Source organism: Hyaena hyaena, unplaced genomic scaffold, assembly GCF_003009895.1.
Source record: "Hyaena hyaena isolate Hyena2069 unplaced genomic scaffold, ASM300989v1 scaffold_724, whole genome shotgun sequence".
Classification (NCBI taxonomy): domain Eukaryota; kingdom Metazoa; phylum Chordata; class Mammalia; order Carnivora; family Hyaenidae; genus Hyaena; species Hyaena hyaena.
In genome coordinates, this window is record NW_024081354.1 from 815818 (window position 1) to 837296 (window position 21479).

Consider the following 21479-nt stretch of genomic DNA (forward strand, 5'->3'; position numbering starts at 1 on the left):
TAGAACTTGTATCCACCCCTGGGAGCTTTAAGATTCATAACAGTAAAAGACTTATCTGATGAGATAGATTGTGATATTAATGTAATTTTAATATATTATATAATGAAATATGTTAACATTTAGAAGATGTGCATAACACAGTGAACCAATATTTTCCAAATGACTAGTGCATGAAGTTATAAAATCATGCATGGGTAGAAGACGCATTCAAAGTGTAGGATAGACCAATGGATTTTAATGTAACAAAATATAATAGGTTTTTGGATTTTTTACTGCTACAAAGAAACTACCACTTATCAAGTTTTGGTGTAATATCAAAAAAATATCTACAAAAACCTAAAGAGGCTATTAAAATACTCTTTCCTTTTATACCTACACCTCTGTGTGAGCCTTCATTTTCTTTATATTCTTCAAGCAAAGAAACATAATAGACTGAATGCAGAAGCTGCATGAAAATCCAGATATCTTCTTTTAAGCCATAAATTAGAGGCTTGCAAAACTGTAAAACAATACCTCCTCACTATGTAAAGAAAATAGCTACTTTTCATAAAACATACTATTTATGTTAACATATAATTATTATTTTTAAATGAGTTAATAAATAATTTTTATCATTTCTCAGTTTTGATTTCTAACATGGTAAATATCAATAGATATAATGCACAAAGCCAAGCTCTATGGAATTCTCAATTATTTTTAAGGGTGTAAAGAGATCCTGAGCCCAAAAGGTTTATGAACCACTGACTGAATTGATCTTTCTCTCTGCCCAATCTACTTATGCAGGGTGCCTAAGAAGTAGAGAGAATGAGAAGGGCCACTATTGTTATAGATTTTTATTTTCTTATATTAAAGACTGAGTTCATTCCAGTTAGATTTAAATCGAGGTAGTCAGGTGACCATACTGTTAAGTCAGAATGCAAAATTACTGGGCTACATTCACTAAGTACTGTTCTTACCTGTAACTGGACCACTAGCTGAAGTAACAGGTGGAAGGAAAATTCCTGTTACTGCCTTAGATATTGGAGGTTTCTGTTCCACTTGAAAAGTGATACCTTCCTCTTCATCCTCTTCTAAATCTGAGAGGTGATAGATGGCATCCTTGGGCAACTGGGTAAAGCCTTTAGTGATGACACCTGGTCGTGGGTCAAGAATGGTTCCTAAATTTGGTTGAGCAAGCTGCTGCCAGTGGTGCAAAGTTTGTGATCCTGAATGCGCAAGACCAAAAAACAAACAAACAAACAAACAAAACCACAGGCATGTTTTAAATTTCTCAACAAGTATTCAATCTCAAAACAGAGGCTAAAATTATAATGTGTGAAATATTAAGGATAATAGTAAAACTACTTATTTGGTCTTAATATTTTGGTAAAATTTGTATAAAGTTCTCTGTGGAAGACTGACAAGATGCTAAAGGTGGGAACAATAATCTTTCTATTTCAAAAGTTAACTTGAAAAAGGACATTTAAAGCGGGGGTGAAAAAGTTAAGGCGCACCCTTGATAGGAGCTAGGATGCTTGAGGCAGTGATAAGAAAGAAGATATGCACCTCAGAGATGGGGCTGTATTTTCCTAGGTGACAAAAATCAATACTTCCTTGGCTTGAAACTATGCTTATGAATGTCGGAGTCAAAAGCCAGGCTCCTAGATTGAAAGATACCTGAATTTCAGTGTTTTGTTTTGTTTCGTATGGAGCGACTGGTGGCTCCGTCAGTTAAGCATCTGAATCTTGTGACTGTGACCTCATGGTTGTGAGATTGAGCCCCAAATAGGTGTGGAGTTTAAATGGGATTCTCTCTTTCTATCCTTCCCCAGCTCACGTGCTCTCTCTCTCAAAATAAATAAATAAACATTAAAAAAAAAAAAAAAGCCAGGTTTCTAGATTGAAAGACTCCTGAATTTCAGTGTTTTGGTTTTTGTATTCTTCCCCATCCTGCTCATGACTCTCCTTTCCCCAGGCTCTTCAGGGAGAGTAGGAAAGTGAAGGAGATGCTAAAATGAGGATATATCCCTGTGTTTCTGTCTATGAACCCCGGTGAGCGACCATCCCAAGCACCTGCACCATATGCAATGTCTAATTATGTCACTATAGACATCTTATCCTAAGGGGGCAACTCTGACAAATACCTGAACTGATAATTAATGAATGAAACTAACTTATAGAACCTTTGAGTTTGAGGGGTCTTTATAGATTACCCACTCAAAAATTTCTTTAATGCAGACTCTTTTATGATAATAACAGAATCATTTGAAGGTAATCAATTTCCATATTCCATATTCATCAATATTCCATAAAACAAATTTATTTTGAATTCAAGTTCTATCTTAGGAGAGAACAGAAACTGAAAAGAAATTAGCAAAAACTGAAAAGACAAAACCAACCAACCCAAACACACATATCTCTAAGCAAATTATACTTCCTGGGTAAGGAACTCTTTTTTGAATAGGATGGTAGAGATAAAGTATTACATCTATATTATTTTCATTTATTATTATATCCCATTTATTTTACTATGAAAACTGCTGTCAATGATATTTCTTAGCTAAGGACAAAAGAAAAGACTGCTCTTCTCCCCTCACATTTATATTAAAAAAATACTGATGACTGATGACTTGGGAGAATGCAGATCTCTTCATTATTTTTCCACAAAGTACTATAGCACACAGTCAGACAAATGAGGTTTAGGGATAATAAAGGTATCTCCTGCACAGAGTCCTCTTATAATTACAATATAAAGTTTAATTCCAGGAAAAGGAAAGGATAATAACCAACATGGCTTAAAAAATGGCCCTTACTGATTTATTACCTTCAAGGGGCTTGACAATTTGTAATTTTTCAGGCATAAAACCTCGAAGGCAACTGGCACTGCTGAGGTCTGTGATCTCTGACTGGTTGGTGCACAGAGAGGCAAGGCTCTCTGTGGGGGTGCCACAGCCACTAACCCCTTCTTTCTGGTCAGCTAGAACTTGGATCTTCCGCTCCCATTCTTCAGCAAAGAACTGCTTCTCACTTAAGTAGTTCTGTCGCCGCAGACTAAGGCGATGCAGCGCTGTAGCCAAATCACTATCTTCAGAGGGACCTGGTTGACCCAGCTTCTGAATGTTCCTGTGGGAAAATCATTCACTGACTAGATCTGTAAGGGTAAGTGTGAGAAACACAACCTAGACTTCTCTTTCCTACAATGGCAAATGTTTAAGAAACTGATCTTGAAATCACAGCATTTTTTCTTAGATATCAAAATGTTTTTTCTTTGGTTAACAGTAAACCAAAGTCACTAATGCTACACAACATGTTTTATGGATCATTTCGAGAACTTAAGATAAACAAAAACATACTTGTTATTATGTGGTGTTTACTAACTTTGCTATTTCACTTAATTTTTTTATTGAAGTACAATCAACATATAATGTTACAGTAGTTTCAGGTGTACAATATATTGATTTGAGAATTGTAAACATTACTCAATGCTCACCATGATAAGTATAGTCACTTAACGTATGAAACTACAGATATGACTATCTATAAATTCAGTTTAGGTAGCCAGAAAAGTAAACATTATCATACTGCATTGAATCTACAATACCATTGACTGCAAGAGGTACTATTATTTTTTCTAAGAAAGAAAAAAATGCAACCCAGTAAACTATGGCATGCCATTAACTGCAAAACAAACTATTTCAAAAATATAAAATGTGAAAAAATTTGCTTTAAGTCATGGAATCCTCCATGAATATTGCAGAACACTTAAAAAAAAAAAAAAAAACCCAAGATTTGGAAATACTGCATTTTCATAGTTCTATAAACACATTTGTTCCTTTTTCATATTTTTAAAATTGGAAGTATCTAACAATGGATATCAAAAGAAAGAGTAGCAAGCCAAACTGTAGTTGCTCTTGACTACTATATGTGAATTCACTGAAGATAGTAGATCTCCTAAGGTAATTGTGTTCAATGACATAGTATTGACACACAAAGTTACTGTGGGTACAAACTGAAGTACAACAGAAAACCCAGGGTGATGGATCTTTCTTTTTTTTCCAAACAGAAATATTTTTATTTTTGAACCAAACAAGGTATATACATGGATCAAATCTATAGTTAATAGAAATGTGACTCTATAGCAGTGTGATGTGACCAATGCCTTTATGTGGAGTGACCATGGGCAACCTACATAATGAGTTTAGCCTTACTTCCCTCAACTATAAATTGAAAAGATATAGCAACTACACTATAGGGTTGTTGACAGTATTAAATAAGATTTAGCTCCTAGTCCACAATTAGTATTCAATAATTGTAAAAATACCAGTACCACTACTACCACCACCACCACCACCACCACCTACTACTACTACTACTACTACTAGCTAATACTTATTGAGTATTTGGTATGTTCTAGGATAGATTTCTGCATTAAGAAGATCCCTCTCAGGTACAAAACATCTATCTTTCAGAAGCCCTCAATTGACTTTCCAGTAATATTGTTTAATTTCTAGTATTTATAATTCAATAAGATGAATTAATGAAAACTAGAAAAAAATCTAAGTATAAACAGGAAGTTAAGAGCAACGTACTTTTCCTCAGTAGGTATTCAAGCTTATTGTTTATCCTAAAGGCACCAGAGCAGTTGAGATTATGAGGATGGGTTATGAGAAAATGTCATCAAAGCTATGCATAAACTACCAATAACCAAACAGACTCAAACAAATCTGACTTAGAACATGAAGATTTAGATTCAAACTTTGCCACACTGAAGAAGAAAGTAGTAAAGAATTTTATACTTCAATGCAAGTTCCATTTTGAATAAACTTAATTAAATGTAGCCTTTTTACTCCAATAACTTTTAGGAAGTCAATGATCTGTCTTACAAATAATGCTATAGGGCATCATTACTGAATGAAAACTGACAGTTCCAGAACTTCCATGGAATAGCACGGAACAATACTGGAATATAAGTATGTGTATCTGGCATGCCATTGACATAAGAAATACAAAATCACTGTCATGATCTATGTTTCTTACTCTGAAACCTCTTCTGAGTTGCTCCCCTGGTTCAGCGAGGTTTTGTCCCCTGTTTGTTGTAAACCAGACTCAAAAGGTTTTGCTGTCATGATGACGCTTGAACGGTTGGACCCTGGAATGGGCAGCAGAGCTGGGAATGGGATAGAGCGGCCCCGTGTGTCATTGGCAACCTTGACAGTATCAAATACCCGTTTCTGTTGGGCTCTGTTAAAAAAGAAGTATTCGTTATTGCCACTGTCTACCACTGGAGTGCTTTAGAAAAGAGACATGTATATGCAGTTCATTAAAAATAAAGCTACTTTGACTAGCCTCTAAATTTTAGGATAAATTACTAGAAAATAAATTTTAGAACAAGAGAACACTCTCACAAATGTGAGCACTATTGGTGGCTTAATCGGTTAAACATCTGACACTTGATTTTAGCTCAGGTAATGATCTCATCATGAGATTGATCCCCATATCGGGCTCCACACTGGCAGTACAAAGCCTGTTTGGGATTCTCTCTCCCTCTCTCCCTCTGCCTCTCCCCTGCTTGCCTACTCTCTCTCTCTAACAAATAAATAAAAATTTAAAAACTATTTTAAAAAATGTAAGCACTATGAGAAGAAAACTGAATACTAAACAGATTCACAACTGAATCTCAAAATACCTATCACTTTGGATTGTGGTTTCTTTTTAATTCCATCCCAATGCTTGGGTAATAATACATATGATCTGTACTTACTTTTGTTTGAAGAGAGAAGATTCCTCATCCAAACTCAACTTTTTACGCATGGTCCCCTCAATCTCAGCTGCCAGAGACTCCTAAGAAAAAGAGTGTGAGATTCTTTTTTTTTTTTTTAAATGTTTTATTTATTTCTAGGAGAGAGAGACAGCATGAGCAGGGGAGGGTCAGAGAGAGAGGGAGTGACAGACTGAAACAGGCTCCAGGCTCTGAGCTGGCAGTCAGCACAGAGCCCGACGCGGGGCTCGAACCCACGAACCGCGAGATCATGACTAAGCGAAAGTCGGACGCTTAACCGACTAAGCCACCCAGGCGCCCCAAGAGTGTGAGATTCTTATACTGAATATGTAAGAAGACTGTTAGGAGAACTGAATTATCCTTAAATGAATTAACAGAGACTACAGGGTCCAATACTTTTGGTGTTACAATAAAAGAAAACACAAGAAAATAGCCACAGGCCAAAATGCAGAGGAAAAAAAAGACATTTTGGAAATGTAACTTTTAAACAAGAACCAACTTCTTTTTCATGATATCTTTTTACAGGAGAGCAGTTGAAAAAACCAATATGATAAACAGAATATATTACATATGCACACACAAAACAAAAGGTCTGAACAGCTATAAACCAAGATGCTGATAATGATTCTATGGAGGTCAGGATTTGACAGTATTTCACAGTTTCTTTTGCTTCTCTGTAATCTCTAACTTTTCTATAATAAACATGTATAGCTTTTATAATGTAGAAAAATCATTAAAGGAAAAATAAGCAAGTTTTCTATTTTCCTGGAGTAGAGGATTCAACTAGCATGAGTGCCATGCTTAGTGAAGCCGGCTGACAATGACTAGACTTGGAGATACTGGTGTGAACTCATGTTTTTAAATATATGTAGACAGATGAACATAAATATGAATGGGAACATAGATATGGATGTGTTTGAGGGTGTATGCATGAACATATATATATTTTCTAGCTCTATCTGCTGGGAGGGCCTAGAAGTAATGATACTGTAGTGGCAATGGACACAAAGGATCCAGATCTTGAATTCTAAATATCATTCCTCATTAAAACTAACCAGACCTCTTTGGAGAAATGGCTGATTTCAGGACTGGGACAGGAAAAGAGCAAGATGAACTTGAAGGAGATTATGTTGGCCATATCTGGGACAATTTAAGTATCAAAATAAAAATTAGTAATAATGGATTATAATCCACTGACTAAAATAGGAATCCAAGAGTCCATACAGACATAACAAAATGAACAAATGAATAAATGAGACAGAAACGTTCTGACAAAAGAATGTTGATTAATAAATGTTGAAAAAATGATGGAATTGGAAAATCACCATTTGGCAATCATCTTAGTAAAAACTGAGTCATATATGAACCATAAACTAGCAGATAAAAGTTTGCTGAGAAAAGCAGGATATTTAAGTAGGTCTTAAAGTATCTTCCCACAAAATAGTAACTTTGATCACTTGGCTAAGGTAGCATCTGCCAATTTTCACCATTGTAAAGTTAACTAGCAACATTAATTTAATTAGCTATCAATTAACATTTGATTAACTTTATAGTGTAAAAAGTTGGCAGATACTACCTTAACCTAGTGATCAAAGTTAATTAACATCATCCGTAACAGGATATAGACAATGTGAGCCTCCTATTACAGTGTACTGAGAAGAACACGGCATTACTTCTGCCAAAAATAAATTGCCTGAATCTAATCATGAGGAAACATTAGACAAATCCAAACTGAGGACGTTCTACAAAGGTCATGAAAGGCATCCAAAGCAGGCCTTTTGAAACAACCAAATGCAGCATATTCTTCAAGGACATTGTTGGGACAACTGGTAAAATTTAAGCGGGCTCTGTGGATGAGATGATAGTATTGTATATCAATGACAATTTTCTGACTTTGATGCTGTAGTGTAGTTATACAGGAGCGTCCTTGTTTATAGTAGATATCCACTGAAGTATTAGGAGTTAATAGGATGTTTTTGTAACTTACTGTTAAATGGTCCAGAAAAAAAAGTAAGAGAATGATATGGCAAATGTAGTAAAATGTTAAAAACTGGGGACTCTAGATGAAAGATATATGAAAGTTTTTGTAATATTATTGTAATATTAGTCTAAGTTTTAAATTATTTCAAAATAAAAAGTTAAAAACCAAAAATCTTACTTCCATATTCTTCAAAAAAATTACTATAGTTTATAGTTTCAGTCTTTTAAAAAATTTCACAGGATTGTTTATAAGTATTTATAAGTTTATAGATTGTTAAAATAATTCTTTGAACCAAAATTATAAATTCTGGCATAAACTCAAGTTTTCATTAATCTCTTTAATTAAAAGAATACTATATATTGATGAATTAAACAAACATTGAATCTTGCTCTCATGGGGCTTACACTCAAAGGAGGGTGAAATATACCAAGAAACTCAAGGTCTGTTGAAAGAGGTTCTAGATGTTCAGAGTACTGCTTGAAGAAGTGGCATGTGGTGGGCCTTGGGTAAGGATGACCCAAGTTTAAGTAGCTCTATGGTACATAGACCTGAACCTAATTTCCTTAGAGTTCATCTCATATATTACAATAAACCCAGAAGGTCATCTATTAGAAGAAAGGCTACAATAAGTAGGAGTATTAAGGTAGATGTATATATGCAAATTAAAGCTTAAATGAATAAATGAATTCCAGAAACAAGGACAAACCATGTTATCTCTTCTCAAGATACTTTATACCACCAGAAACCACATCACCCTCAGGACAACCTAATCTTAAAAAGTTTCATTAAATATGTAATGTCTTTCCCAGAAAGACTCACCCCAGAAAAAGCTCCATATGACTGTGAAAAGTAAAGATGAGCAGCAGGGCCAGATCTACTACGAAGTTCCTTTATTTCCTCTTGGGATTCATGTAACATTCCCAGACACTCCATATTCCTGTCTTGTAACTCATGCAGCTGAAAAAAAGGATGGTAATTAGTGTACTTCATTATATTCTCAAAATGATAACAAGAAAATAAACCCCATTGGGATAAGTACTAATTTTATCAAGAGGGCTAGATAACCTCATGAATATAATTTCAATACAAAGACTCTAAAACAAACTAAGCAAGGAGAGTGTACATTATATATTTCAAGTCACCAGAATTAGGGATGTCTTGGCCAGAATTATACATAAACATGATTTGCAAAAAATCTGATATATAGCTGAAATAACCATAATTATTTTCAATTCAATATTTAATGCTTCAAAGCCTTAAAAAAACTTATAGAGGAAGAATAATAGCTATAGTCAAGTTAGGTATAGCATAATGTTTGATACACATATTTTTAAATGTCACTCTGAAGTCTGTAAATGACAAGATCAAGCCTATAAAGTATTATATACGATACCAGAGTGCTCAATTATCTTAAACAAGTAGTTTCTTCTACCTTATTTCAGAATCTTCTTTATAGTTAGATACACAAGCATGGTAAAAGAGTATATAATTTTCAGAGTACATTTTAACTTCAGAAATTTCTTCAAGTGTGGTGTGTGGACTAGATCATGTAGATTCTAGACCCTTAATCTAGACCTACTCAGTTGGAAACTTTTGGGGCTGGTGCCTGGGAGTCTCCATTTAGCACTCATTCTGCCAGGTGATCCTTATGTATGCTAGGGAACCACCAAATTGTATCTAACACACAGAATTTTTATTTGGATAGAAAGTAAAAAGATTTTTGGTGTTTCTCCTGACCTATCTGCAAGAACACTTATTATTAGAAATTATTTTAAAAACTGTTGGGTTAAGGTAAACTGGTAAAAGGGTCACATATTCCTAAAGAATCTTACAAACGACAGGTTTTCTCTATTAATCAAGAAAGATGTCATATTATTAGAATTTTTAAAGTGCTTTACTTCTTAGATCTCATAATTTACAAAATTTTTTTAATGCTTTTTATTTATTTCTGAGAGAGATACAACATGAGCAGGGGAGGGTCAGAGAGGGAGATACAGAATCTGAAACAGGCTCCAGGCTCTGAGCTAGCTGTCAGCACAGAGCCTGACTTGGGACTTGAACCCCCGAAGTTGGATACTTAACCGACTGAGTCACCCAGGTACCCCTTAGATCTCATAATTTAATCTTAATCTCTTGCTGTCATTTAAAATCCAGTAATTGCCTTTAAACATCTTTACTCATGAAGATGAAACAAACTATTCATTCCTCCCCCAGCATATTACACAAGATAAAGGAAGATTTGATTACCTCCATTGTCAGCTGTCTTTGGGCATCTTTGGAAGCTTGTAGGTGAAGTCTCAGTTCCTCCTTCTCAATTACATGCTAACAACATTTTAAAAGAGACAAGTGAAGCCTCTGCATATAAAATACAGGCTATTCTCTCTTTTTTTAAGATATCTTAAGAGTGTCTCTCAGGGGTATAGTCTAGAGACCTATAAAAACCTAACCTGTCAAACGCCAAATAAGAGCAATAAAATGGGCAGAATACAAATCTATTCAGGTATTCAGAGGACAATGAGCATGAGTCAGTAATTCACATCACAACTTTCTAAGGAAAATCTAATCCCACTTGGCCAAGAGAAATAGTAAGCTGAAAGTAGTTACTCATATTTCATGATACGGAAAGACTAAAACAGTAATCATACTAGAGCTCTGTAAAGGAAGTGTGTTTATTTTGCTTAATGTATCTAACAGTTAGCAGAGAGTACCGTACGAGGCCAGCGCTTAACAAACGTCTGTTGAATGAATGAATGAACCTACTTCTTTAACTTTGTGCTGAAGATCTACAATTTGAGACAAGAGAGAGGAGATCTCTTCTTGGTACCGAATCAGTTCATCACTTTTCCCAGATAATTCTTCAGTCATTCTGGACATCTGTGCATTTGTTTCACCTGGGAAACAAAATAAAAATTTAAAAATTAATATAAGTGTACAGTAGGGGGTAGCAAATTATGGCTTGTAGGCTAAATTCTATTTTGTAACAAGCACTGGACTGTATCATGAATAGATTTTTCTTTAACATAAATTTAAAAAATAAACCCAGATAATCAAGTAGAGGAAAATAAATATCCTTCTGAAATAGACTAATGCTGAGAACTGAATAGGAGCAATGAAGCTAAAAGAGGTGACGTGTAAAGGTAAGCAAGCTAAAAGTTTTGCCTCCATCTTTTTCTTTATGAGAAACAAGAAGGCTGAAAAGAGATAGGTGAATTATATATGTTTGCAAGTACCAAGACATAATCTCATTTATGTCTTTCAGAACTCTTCAGGGACATCAATAAAATCCCACAACAATGGAAATTAAACTTAACAAATCTAACAAAGGAAAATTTCAAATGCAACAGTTACAATCTTCTAAAGCTGTGGAAATGTTTCTGTACAAGAGAGACTTTCTGGAATACCTAGCAAACTGAGTAAGGCCTCTGAAACAATCTTTCTAGCCTAGCATTCTGATAGGCACATGAAATAGAACCTTTAGAATTCCATGGAGGAAGTTAATTTTGCATATAAAAATTCTGACATCAAACTCAAGTGGCAATACTATTTCTCAGTGTTATATAAATAAAACTATTTTAAAATTGATAGAAGATCTATAACAGTTCAAAGGATGATTTAAGGAGGATGGAGATTTGGATCTAAGCTTTTGGGCAAGTGTTTTTTTAAGTATAAAAGGCGAATAATGGAAGTGCTGATGGAGAAGATTCAACTGAAATTCTTTGTGATTCTCTAACATTCTGTTATTCTAAGGTATCACATTCTGACACCAACAGCCCAGATGAATTGGTATCATGTTTCATATTTTCTCTTTCAACATAAAAGGTTACATATTCACAGAGAAATTATGTCTCTTTCTCTAGTAAAGCCTATCTTTTTCTGATTTATTTTTAAAAATTATTTTAATTAACTATACATCAAATCAAAATATGTTCCTTCATAGACACATAGTTGGCACTAAATATATATTGACTGAATGTAAAGTTTTATGCCATCATTTAAGCGCTGGCTCTCCTAACTTATCAGTTTTCTAACTCTGGCAAATCATATTCTCTATAGGACGATTTCCTCAACAACAAAATAAAAGCTTGGCTCCTTTCACTCCAACATGCCATAACTGATAGAAATATAGGCCTTTCTTTAACAATGATGGCAATGGGAAATAGAAGTATTTCTTAAAAGTACATATGGTATTTTTTTAGAGTTGTGGGCTCAACGTGATATTCTAAGATTTTCAGTAATTATTTAAAATTGTTTCTTGAGATGCCTCTACTGAAACCATTGATTTAATTTATGAGCTGGTGATATGCCATCAAAGAACTGCCCAAAAACTACAAAAGCAAATGCATTAATACATACGAAGTTCTTTAACACAGTCATTGACAAGTTGTTGTTCTTTCTCTTCATAGGTAATAGTTTCTGTCTTTATGTGACAAGCCTTCAAGAAAGAAAAAAACAGTATGTGATAATATGTTCCAATGACTTTACAGCGTTAACTTAAAAAACCTTTAATTCTCATTTGAAGATAATAGTTCACCAGCTGAAAAGGAAAAATAAAACCGAAAAAGCTTTATCTAAAATAAAGATATGGGGGGCACCTGGGTGGCTCAGTCAGTTACATGTCCCAACTCTTGATTTGGCTCAGGTCATGATCGCACAATCATGAGATTGAGCCCTGTGTCGGGCTTTCCAATGAGCCTGTAGCCTGCCTGAAACTCCCTCTTTCCCTCCTTCTCTCTTTCTCTGTCTCTCCCCTACTGTCCCTCCCCCACTCAAGCACACACTCTTTCCCTCCTTCTAAAATAGAAAAATAAAAATAAAGATACGGGACAGGATATGACAAACATCTCCCCCTCATTCCTCTCAGGATCTTTGCACACGCCTACTCATTCTCCCTGGTGCCTCCCCTCCGCCATACTTTTCTGCCTGGCTAATCCCTAGCCACAGCTAAAATGTCATTGTTTAAGTAGGACTTGGATTCCTGCCGCTACACGAATTCAGGAAACCCTGTAATCTTCCAACATAGTTCTTATCACAGTTACAATTATTTAGTTATTGGTGTAAACTCCCTAACATATGTATTCTGTGCTGTGGCTTTCTCTATTTCATCTATCAGTTTGCTATTATCCACTTGTCAATGAATGGGTTCTAAGTGAAAAATGAAAGGCAAATACACATGCCTTTGCTATCACTTCCTAATTGGAATGTCAATAGCAAATCCTCAGTTATGCCATATTTTACTTCAATACATGGGCCTACATCTTACAGCCTTTAAAGTAAAGGAAAGTACCTTGGATCGAAGAGCCATATTCTCCTCTTCCAGTTCCTTGAGTTTTTCTTGCAGCATGTCCAACTGCAGCAGACCTTGAGATAAGCTAAAGGACTCATTGAACCGAAGAGGTGTAGAACAGCTGGAATCAGTTTCACTCTCTTCAGAGGCAATAGAGACAATTCGAAGTAACTCATCTTTCTTGGACAGCTCGTGCTGCAGTTGATTAACCTGCACATGAAAGGGCCTGATTTACAAGATGTTCTTTATTCTGCATTATTTACATGTAATATCGCTTTTAATTCATGGAGCAACTGTTTCTCAACATAAAATAAAATTATAAAATCAGCTGCTAGATTTTACTGACTAACGTAACAAGTGCTAAAAAGAGCATAACAAACCTCAGATACTTCCCAAGATATAATGTTAGACTATTAATTCCACAAAGACAGCTTTTTCTGTACTAGGTGAAAAGCCAATTTTTATATTCTATGTAATAGGAAAGTAGGAGGAAATTTTTACATAAGATAATGATATCTTCACAGTTAAAAACAAAACTGAAGAACCACTGAAGTGTCAGAACAGACCCCTCCTTCAAATTCTCATGCTAAAGGCTTACACCTTTAAGCTTTTAAGTATAAATCTATATGACTTCTTTAGTTCTAGAAAATATTTTCAACACAGAGGCTCAAATGTTATTAAACATAATGGCATTTATAAAATATTAATAAAACCAGATAATAACAAATCATAGGAAATTTGAAATGTAACTATTCAATTTAATAATAAATTGATTCCCACTAAAAATATTTATTGTATGAAATAAACATATTTTCAGAATTTCTTTTCCTTTTCCTCTTGTTTGGGTTTCTGACTAAAGCTATTCCATTTGGGTCTCCATTATTTAGGGTTATTTTTTCAAAATAAATTTAAGATAAGATCACACAGAAAGTCTATACAGAATGATGAGGAAAAAGTGTTAGAATCTAAGCATGGTGCCACATATAATGGTAGGTACTGAACACAGTACCTTCCATATTTTTTTTATACTGGTTAAGGTAGAGTCACATGAGCACTTCCCTGTACAATAACATTTCATTTCTCTACTGGTTAGTTCAATGGCTGCCAACAAAGTCCACATGTACTGGTGTTATTTACCTACCTATTGTTATCACTTCAGGGACACCCAGAAAAATAAACTTCTCTACTGTCTAAGAACTAATTATTTCATGCTATAAATACTTGATCAAAGACTCACTTGATCAAAGGCTTGTCCCAGTTGCTCCTCCAGGGCTTCATTCTGCTCAGACAAGACATGGTTCCGTTTTAAGAGAGCTTGTCCAATTCGAGCAGCTAGCTCCAGATCACGATCCCTCTGTTAAAATACCAAATTCATCTTTTGAGTACAAAATAAAATTAAATGCAATTTTGTTAACTCACAAGGAATGTCCTAGAAAGAATCAAGATTCATTTTAATGTCCAGATACAACAAATAATCACAGGGCTTGACACAAACGTAGTGTTTAATACACACTGGTCAAATGGATGACTGCCGTAGTCATAAATGCATGAGGGCATTTCTCTTCTTGATATCAAGTGAGATTTATTTATTTTATTTTATCTTATTTTATTTTTTAGAGACAGCAAGCAGGGAACAGGTGAAGAGGGAGGAAGAGAGAGAATCCCAAGCAGATTCCATGCCCAGTATGGAGCCCAATGTGGGGCTTGATCTCACAACCCTGGGATCATGACCTGAGCTGAAATCAAGAGCCAGATGCTCAACTGACTAGCCACCCAGGCACCCCTGTAAAGTGAAATTTACTGATCACCCTATTAATTAGAGTTAAGCAACCAACCTTTAAATTTATGATTTTGGGGAATTAAGAAATCAATACAGTCTTTAGAAAACGAGAATAGGGCCTGACACACAGTGCAAGTCCAACAAATATTTGTTGAGCATTTGTCTATTAAGCATGGTAATGATACAGTACATATGTTGAAAACAAATCCAATTAGGGGAAAGCTTCTATGCATTCAGAGCCAGAGGCTTAGAGGAAAGCATAACCAAGAGCCCTACTGTGAACTTCTGGAAGAATGATAATGTGAGACAAAAGAAGGGATAAACAACTAGAAATTTTGAGGCTCCAGGTTCTGCTAACGTATAAAGAAGGGAGTCTAAAGAAGTCAATTGTAGTGATGTTGGGAGGCCTACAGAATAGCCAAGCAAAGCAAAAGTTACTCCCTCTAGGCAGATGGTGATATCAAGCAAGGGTGTAGGAATCCCATCTTTGTGTTGGTGGTAAGGACTGTTTCCTGTACGATGAAAATTGTCAATATACATCTAGCTACCTTATATATGAGCCTGGGTTCCACTTACATTGATCACCATATATAGATAGAATTAAGCTTCTATCCTTTTGCTCTACAATACATGAAAAGAGGTAGATGAATTATCTCCAAATTTTCCAGGCCCAATGTATCTCATTTTCAATATAGGCTAAGTGGCATACACAAAATCATTCTAGGGAGCTGGGGGGAAAGGGGAGAAGGGTACTTCAAAGAGAAAGACAGTTTATATAAGATCAACTGAAGTTGAAGTATAAGGAGATACCTCTAAGATTGCCAAATGGAAGAGACACACTATATATTAAAAATGTCATGGACAAAGTGAGCTCAAATAATAGTCCAAACTGAAAGTAAAAAGAGGAAGATGCTATAAACTGCTAGTATTGATCTGCAATGGAGCTGCTTCTTGAATAGGCTGCTCTGCTCCACAGAAACAGCAAGAATTTATTTAAAACAACAACAACAACCCACCAACTTTTCTTTTTTAAGATAGCTTTTCTAGGATAGGAAAGCCAGCACCATTATAATAGCAACAACAAAAATTAAACCCTCTGCAACTTCATAACAATAAACTTCAGGAACCATTCTATTTTGGAATGCCAGTTGGAATGCCAGTTTGTTCCACTTGTAGCAAATCTTATACAAAATAACCCAGAACAAAGACATCCTCGTTTTTCATTTAATAGATTTGAAATGATCTTCAAGTTTTAGCTTTTTGTATTGGAGAAAGAAAAGATATATTCTTACCTCCGCCAGAAGGTGTGTGACCATGTCGATGTCATTGTAAGTTTTGGTCATCTGCTCCACCCTGTCTGTGCCTAGAACTAAGACAGTTTAAGACAACAGTTTATAGGATTTAGAAATAACAGAAAAATTTTAAATATTCATAAGAGTTCAAAGATAACAACCACCACCACCACTACCACCACACCAGGCTTTTAAAAAGCACCGTTCAGGAGATTAAAAATATATGTGAAAATAGAAAATAGACACTCAGAAAATAGGCCAATTATTACAAACAAAATGTGCATCATACAATGAATTAAGAAAGTATCAAATGATCACTAGGCAACCACTTCTTATCTCTTCCTCTCTCGGTAAGATTAGAATTTTGGTCCACTGATATTAGAGACTGTGGCCCTGATGAATGGATAAATCACCAATTATTTTATACCTTAATCTAAATTAAAGTTCCTGAGGGGTGACTCTGTGAGGGGTTATGCTATTACAAATGAATTTAATTACAATTCTGATGTGATTATCTTCAATACCTATGATCATCTATCATGTGAGCTAATCTCAATAAACAAGGAATAGGACTTGTAAGACTTTTTATAGTCCTATTATGAAACATAATCCTTTTTAGTTTAATTAATGATAATTTCTAGCATATCTAGGCCTTTGCTATAAGATAAACTGTATAATATACTATTATTTGCATAATTTAAGTCCAGTAATTCTGCATTAAATTCAGGAACTGTCAATACTTTGCATATTATAGCTCCAAAAAGAATGACAAATATGACCCCAATGATTCCACAGTCACAATAAGCAATACTTTTAAAAGTTTTTATTAATGTTTGCTTTATTTTTGAGAGAGTGAGAGAGCGAGCATGAGCGGGGGAGGAGCAGAAAGAGATGGAGACACAGAATCTGAAGCAGGATCCAGGCTCTGAGCTGTCAGCACAGAGCCCAATGCAAGGGTCGAACCCACAAACTGTGAAATCATGACCTGAGTCAAAGTCAGATGGTTAATCGACTGAGCCACCCAGGAACCCCAATAAGCAAAACTTTTTTAAAATCTAATGATGCATAATAAAAGAGAGATCTTTTGAGTCTGGAGTGCATTTCATGAAACAGATCTGTATTTCACTTAGACTGAGTTTATAATTAGTTTGCCTTGAAGTGTGAAAAAACAAGAGGCTTTAAAGAAGAAATGTTGAATTTGTGGATTTGAGTGAATTTGAATAAGTCACTTAACCCTTCTGAAATTCATAAAGATAAAGTATTAGAGGACCAATTATAATCCTAGCTTATTTGCTTCATAACCTTAAGTATATCATATATAGTTCAATTTTCAAATTGCTAAGTGAAAGTAGTACCTTTAGACTGAAGGAAAAAGATACTTTTCTGGACCCTGGAAGTATGGATCTGTATCATCCTATTAATCTCAAGTTTTAAATTGCTCCCTTGAATATTATGGTTTGCTTTGTATAAAGTCCTGAAAACCAAGTACTTTAGAATCTGATTCTCATTTATTTTTCAAAGTTTTTTATTTAACATTCTCTCTAAAAGTAACTCTATTAAGTTGTTATCTAAGACAGCTTTCTAGCTACAGCTCCCTAGCTACAGCTCCATCCTTCAGCAGCATAAATGACAAAGAAAAAGTAAACAAAGGGGCACTTTCTGTGCCACTTAATCAAAATAATGACAAAATCTAAATTCATCCTGATGAATTTCAGGTTGAAATTTTCTTCTCACAAATCTAAAAATGTATGGAACAAAGCTAAATGGAAATAAAAAATAAGCACTTTACAGAAAATTGCAAGCAAATTTCTCAAACTTGAAAGTTAAGAAAAGCTTAAGAGCTTTAATTTAATATTCAGCTATTTATAAGAATTAAGGAAGAAATCGTTTTTTTTTTTTTTAATGTTTTATTTATTTCTGAGAGAAAGAGAGAGACACAGCATGAACAGGGGAGGGTCAGAGAGAGAGGGAGACACAGAATCCGAAACAGGCTCCAGGCTCTGAGCTAGCTGTCAGCACAGAGCCTGACACGAGGCTCGAACCCCAGAACCGTGAGGTCATGACCTGAGCTGAAGTTGGACACTTAGCTGACTGAACCACCCAGGCACCCCAGGAAGAAACAGTTTTGAGTTTCTTGATATTCCAATTCAAGTTTAAACAAGGTTTACAATTTTTTTCCTGAGCAGTAAGTAGTCTGGTTCTAGGAAAACTACTAAAAGCAAGTTAATGATTACTATAAAAATGAGTATTTACAACAATCATTAAAAACACTGAAGCACTCATTGGGAAAATGTTTAGGAACTGATGCAACGTCATAGGTAACTCAAATGAAAAGAATTTTACAAACATATCAATGCTGAAATTACAGACTTTACTTGTATATCCTAATAGCTACTATGCACATAAAAGTGAATGAATAAAAAAAAAAGTTAGCTCAGCCTGAAAGCAGATGTTTGGAATGAGGTCAAAAGCAAAAAGGTCTCCATACTTTAATTATTAAAACTACTTAGGTATCCAAAAACTATGCTTCTTAATGACTGACATAGTTTCTATGACTGTGTTTAATAGGAAATATAAAGTGAAAAAGCTGATGGCTCAGTATATCAAACTACTGGTATAATAAATGCTTTGAGATATAAGAAATATTAAAATTTTTAATTAAAATTTCAACTACTATTTTTTAAGTTCTTTTTTCTACTCAGTCTGAGAAAAGTACCAAATGAAAGAAGAAATGGAAACATCTGAGTGTGCTTGCAACCACAGACACTCAGAGTCATAAAGAATGACATACCTTCTACAATTAGACATAACACAGAATTATCTCTTTGTGCTGTTAAATCAGTTTGAGTTAAAGTAGCTACATAATGAACAATGGCTAGGAATGCAAAACATTTTAAAAATCAACATCAAGATACTTATGATCTTTATTTCAATGGACAAACTCTAAAAGGCTAAAAAACTCACTCATATAATGGAAAGTCTCTTCAGCAAGGACTGGAGAGAGGGTATCAGAAGTATGCTGCTGCTGGTGTGGGGACTGAGTCCAGTCTTCATTTTCATATAGAAAGAGAGAGTCCACTCTTAGCTTATACTGGGGTAGCTGTTCTTCTAGCAGACTCACCAGCTCGACTTCAGGGAGATCCTCATTGGAGCAGACATCTAAAGAGGAGAGTCCATGTAAATGAATCCAAAATATTCCAATTTGCTAGTTATAGAGAAAACATCAATGAAATTAGTTTGCAAAAGTAGGATAACCAAAGAAACCTAGTCAGGATAATTCCTCTAATGATTTTTACTAATATATGCTGGTACTATATAGTTGGTCTTTTTCTAGCTTTCTTTAATATAAAATCTTCTATAGTAAAAATAATACCATGAATTTTAATTATACTCTATTTAAAAATATACTGCTTGGGAAGAAGCTGAGGGTTGCTGGAGGGGACCTGGGTAGGGGGATGGGCTTAATGGGTGATGGGCATTAGGGAGGGTACTTGTAATGAGACCTGAGTGTTATATGTAAGTGATGAATCACTGGGTTCTACTCCTGAAACCACTACTACACTGTATGTTAACTAACTTGAATTTAAATAGATAAATTTTTTAAAAAGACAGTTCAAGAAAAAATATATATTGCTTGGTAAATATAACTATGCTTTTAAATGTTTACATAAATTTGGACAGATTTCATGTTTCTTCCTTATCAATGTATTTAGTGCTGCTTAAAAGGGATCTGATCTCAAATAAATTATATGCTTGGGAGAAAAAGGCAAATCAAAACAACCACCAAAAAATAGTTCAAAAGGAATAAAATGACATTCTTTAGTAACAGAATTTGAACTCTGTGGGAGGATTCTTCAAACTTTAGAAAAATTACATTTCAGTATATTCTCACAGCAGCTAGATATTAAAAAAATGAACATTTACTAGCTAAATGTTAACCAGTAATATTAACATTTTAGCAGAGTGTTCTAGCACTAGTACTTCATCATTTTTATTTAAAATTTTTTTTTAATGTTTTTTTAATTTATTTCTAGGGGAGAGACAGAGAGAGAGACAGCGTGAGCAGGGGAGGGTCAGAGAGAGAGGGAGTCACAGACTGAAACAGGCTCCAGGCTCTGAGCTGGCAGTCAGCACAGAGCCCGACGCGGGGCCCAAACCCACGAACTGCGAGATCATGACCCAAGCGAAAGTCGGACGCTTAACCGACTAAGCCACCCAGGCGCCCCATCATTTTTATTTTAAAGATGTTGTATATTTGAAGTCCTGAGTACCTTTCACATCACTACTCTCTCACCCACACACCTCTAGGTTTTTCTGCCTTTATGTGTTTGCTCCTGGCTTCCTGTTCCAAACACGGCCCATCGTTTAACATTAGCCAAATTTAGCAGTCTACCAAAAAGTAAACTTATTCCTTTTTTTTTTTTTTTTTTAAATGTTTTATTTATTTCTAGGAGAGAGAGAGAGACAGCGTGAGCAGGGGAGGGTCAGAGAGAGAGGGAGTCACAGACTCTGAAACAGGCTCCAGGCTCTGAGCTGGCAGTCAGCACAGAGCCCGATGCGGGGCTCGAACCCACGAACCGTGAGATCATGACCCAAGCGAAAGTCGGACGTTTAACCGACTAAGCCACCCAGGTGCCCCAAACTTATTCCTTTTAACATGCTTAAAATAGAGAAAATACAGGATGTCATATCAACCCTCACACTTTATAAAGAGATCTGGTATTTCCTTTGTGGGTAGTATAAAGAAACATATTCTAACTCTGGCAAAAAACAAAGTTCATTTTAAGAAAACATATCTTAAAAGAGTAAATTTCTACAACATGACTTTAACTCACCAATAACAGTTTAATGAATCAAATATGAGGAAGTTAACAATATCACATACCTCTCTTTACCCAGGACAAGCAGTGACTTCATAATCACAAAGGTAAGATATACAATCACATAGGTGAGCTACATTTAAAACTTTAAATATGGTTCTAAAGAAGCTCTCAATCCTTAGCAAATCTCTTTAAAAGCCCTAAAAATACAACCAAATTTTACTGCTATGAATTCCATGCAATTATCCAAAATTTTCCTGCCATAAATATGTCACATACAGATTGTCAGTGTAATACTCACAGGAGGAGAAGTTGACTATAAATACATGCAGAGCTAAAAACAGGCTCGTAGGCAATTCAGGGGTATAATGGAAATGAAGAACAAAATTTAGCATTCATTAATAGAGCTATTATTTCCTAGAAATTGTCTTTTAATATGCACTAAAGAAATTCTGTGAAAATTTAAGGCTACCAATTCCCTACTTCCAAGACGTAATTTTAAAAATGAATACACATGGGCCGCCTGGGTGGCTCAGTCAGTTACGCATCTAACTCTTGATTTCA

At 35.0% G+C, this 21479-nt stretch overlaps 1 protein-coding gene across 1 annotated transcript in view; it reads right to left on the reverse strand.

The window, feature by feature from the left end:
- Positions 1-21479, reverse strand: part of TRAK2 (trafficking kinesin protein 2) — a 60180-nt gene that overhangs the window by 8826 nt on the left and 29875 nt on the right. Inside the window, exons 3-14 of the mRNA XM_039217816.1 lie at positions 19060-19254; positions 16096-16172; positions 14261-14377; positions 13024-13233; positions 12093-12171; positions 10500-10630; positions 9987-10061; positions 8559-8696; positions 5741-5820; positions 5017-5220; positions 2804-3102; positions 957-1205 (exon numbers count right to left, since the gene is read on the reverse strand). Coding sequence (XP_039073747.1) covers positions 957-1205; positions 2804-3102; positions 5017-5220; positions 5741-5820; positions 8559-8696; positions 9987-10061; positions 10500-10630; positions 12093-12171; positions 13024-13233; positions 14261-14377; positions 16096-16172; positions 19060-19254 — 1854 coding nt within the window. The remainder of the gene's footprint in view (positions 1-956; positions 1206-2803; positions 3103-5016; positions 5221-5740; positions 5821-8558; positions 8697-9986; positions 10062-10499; positions 10631-12092; positions 12172-13023; positions 13234-14260; positions 14378-16095; positions 16173-19059; positions 19255-21479) is intronic.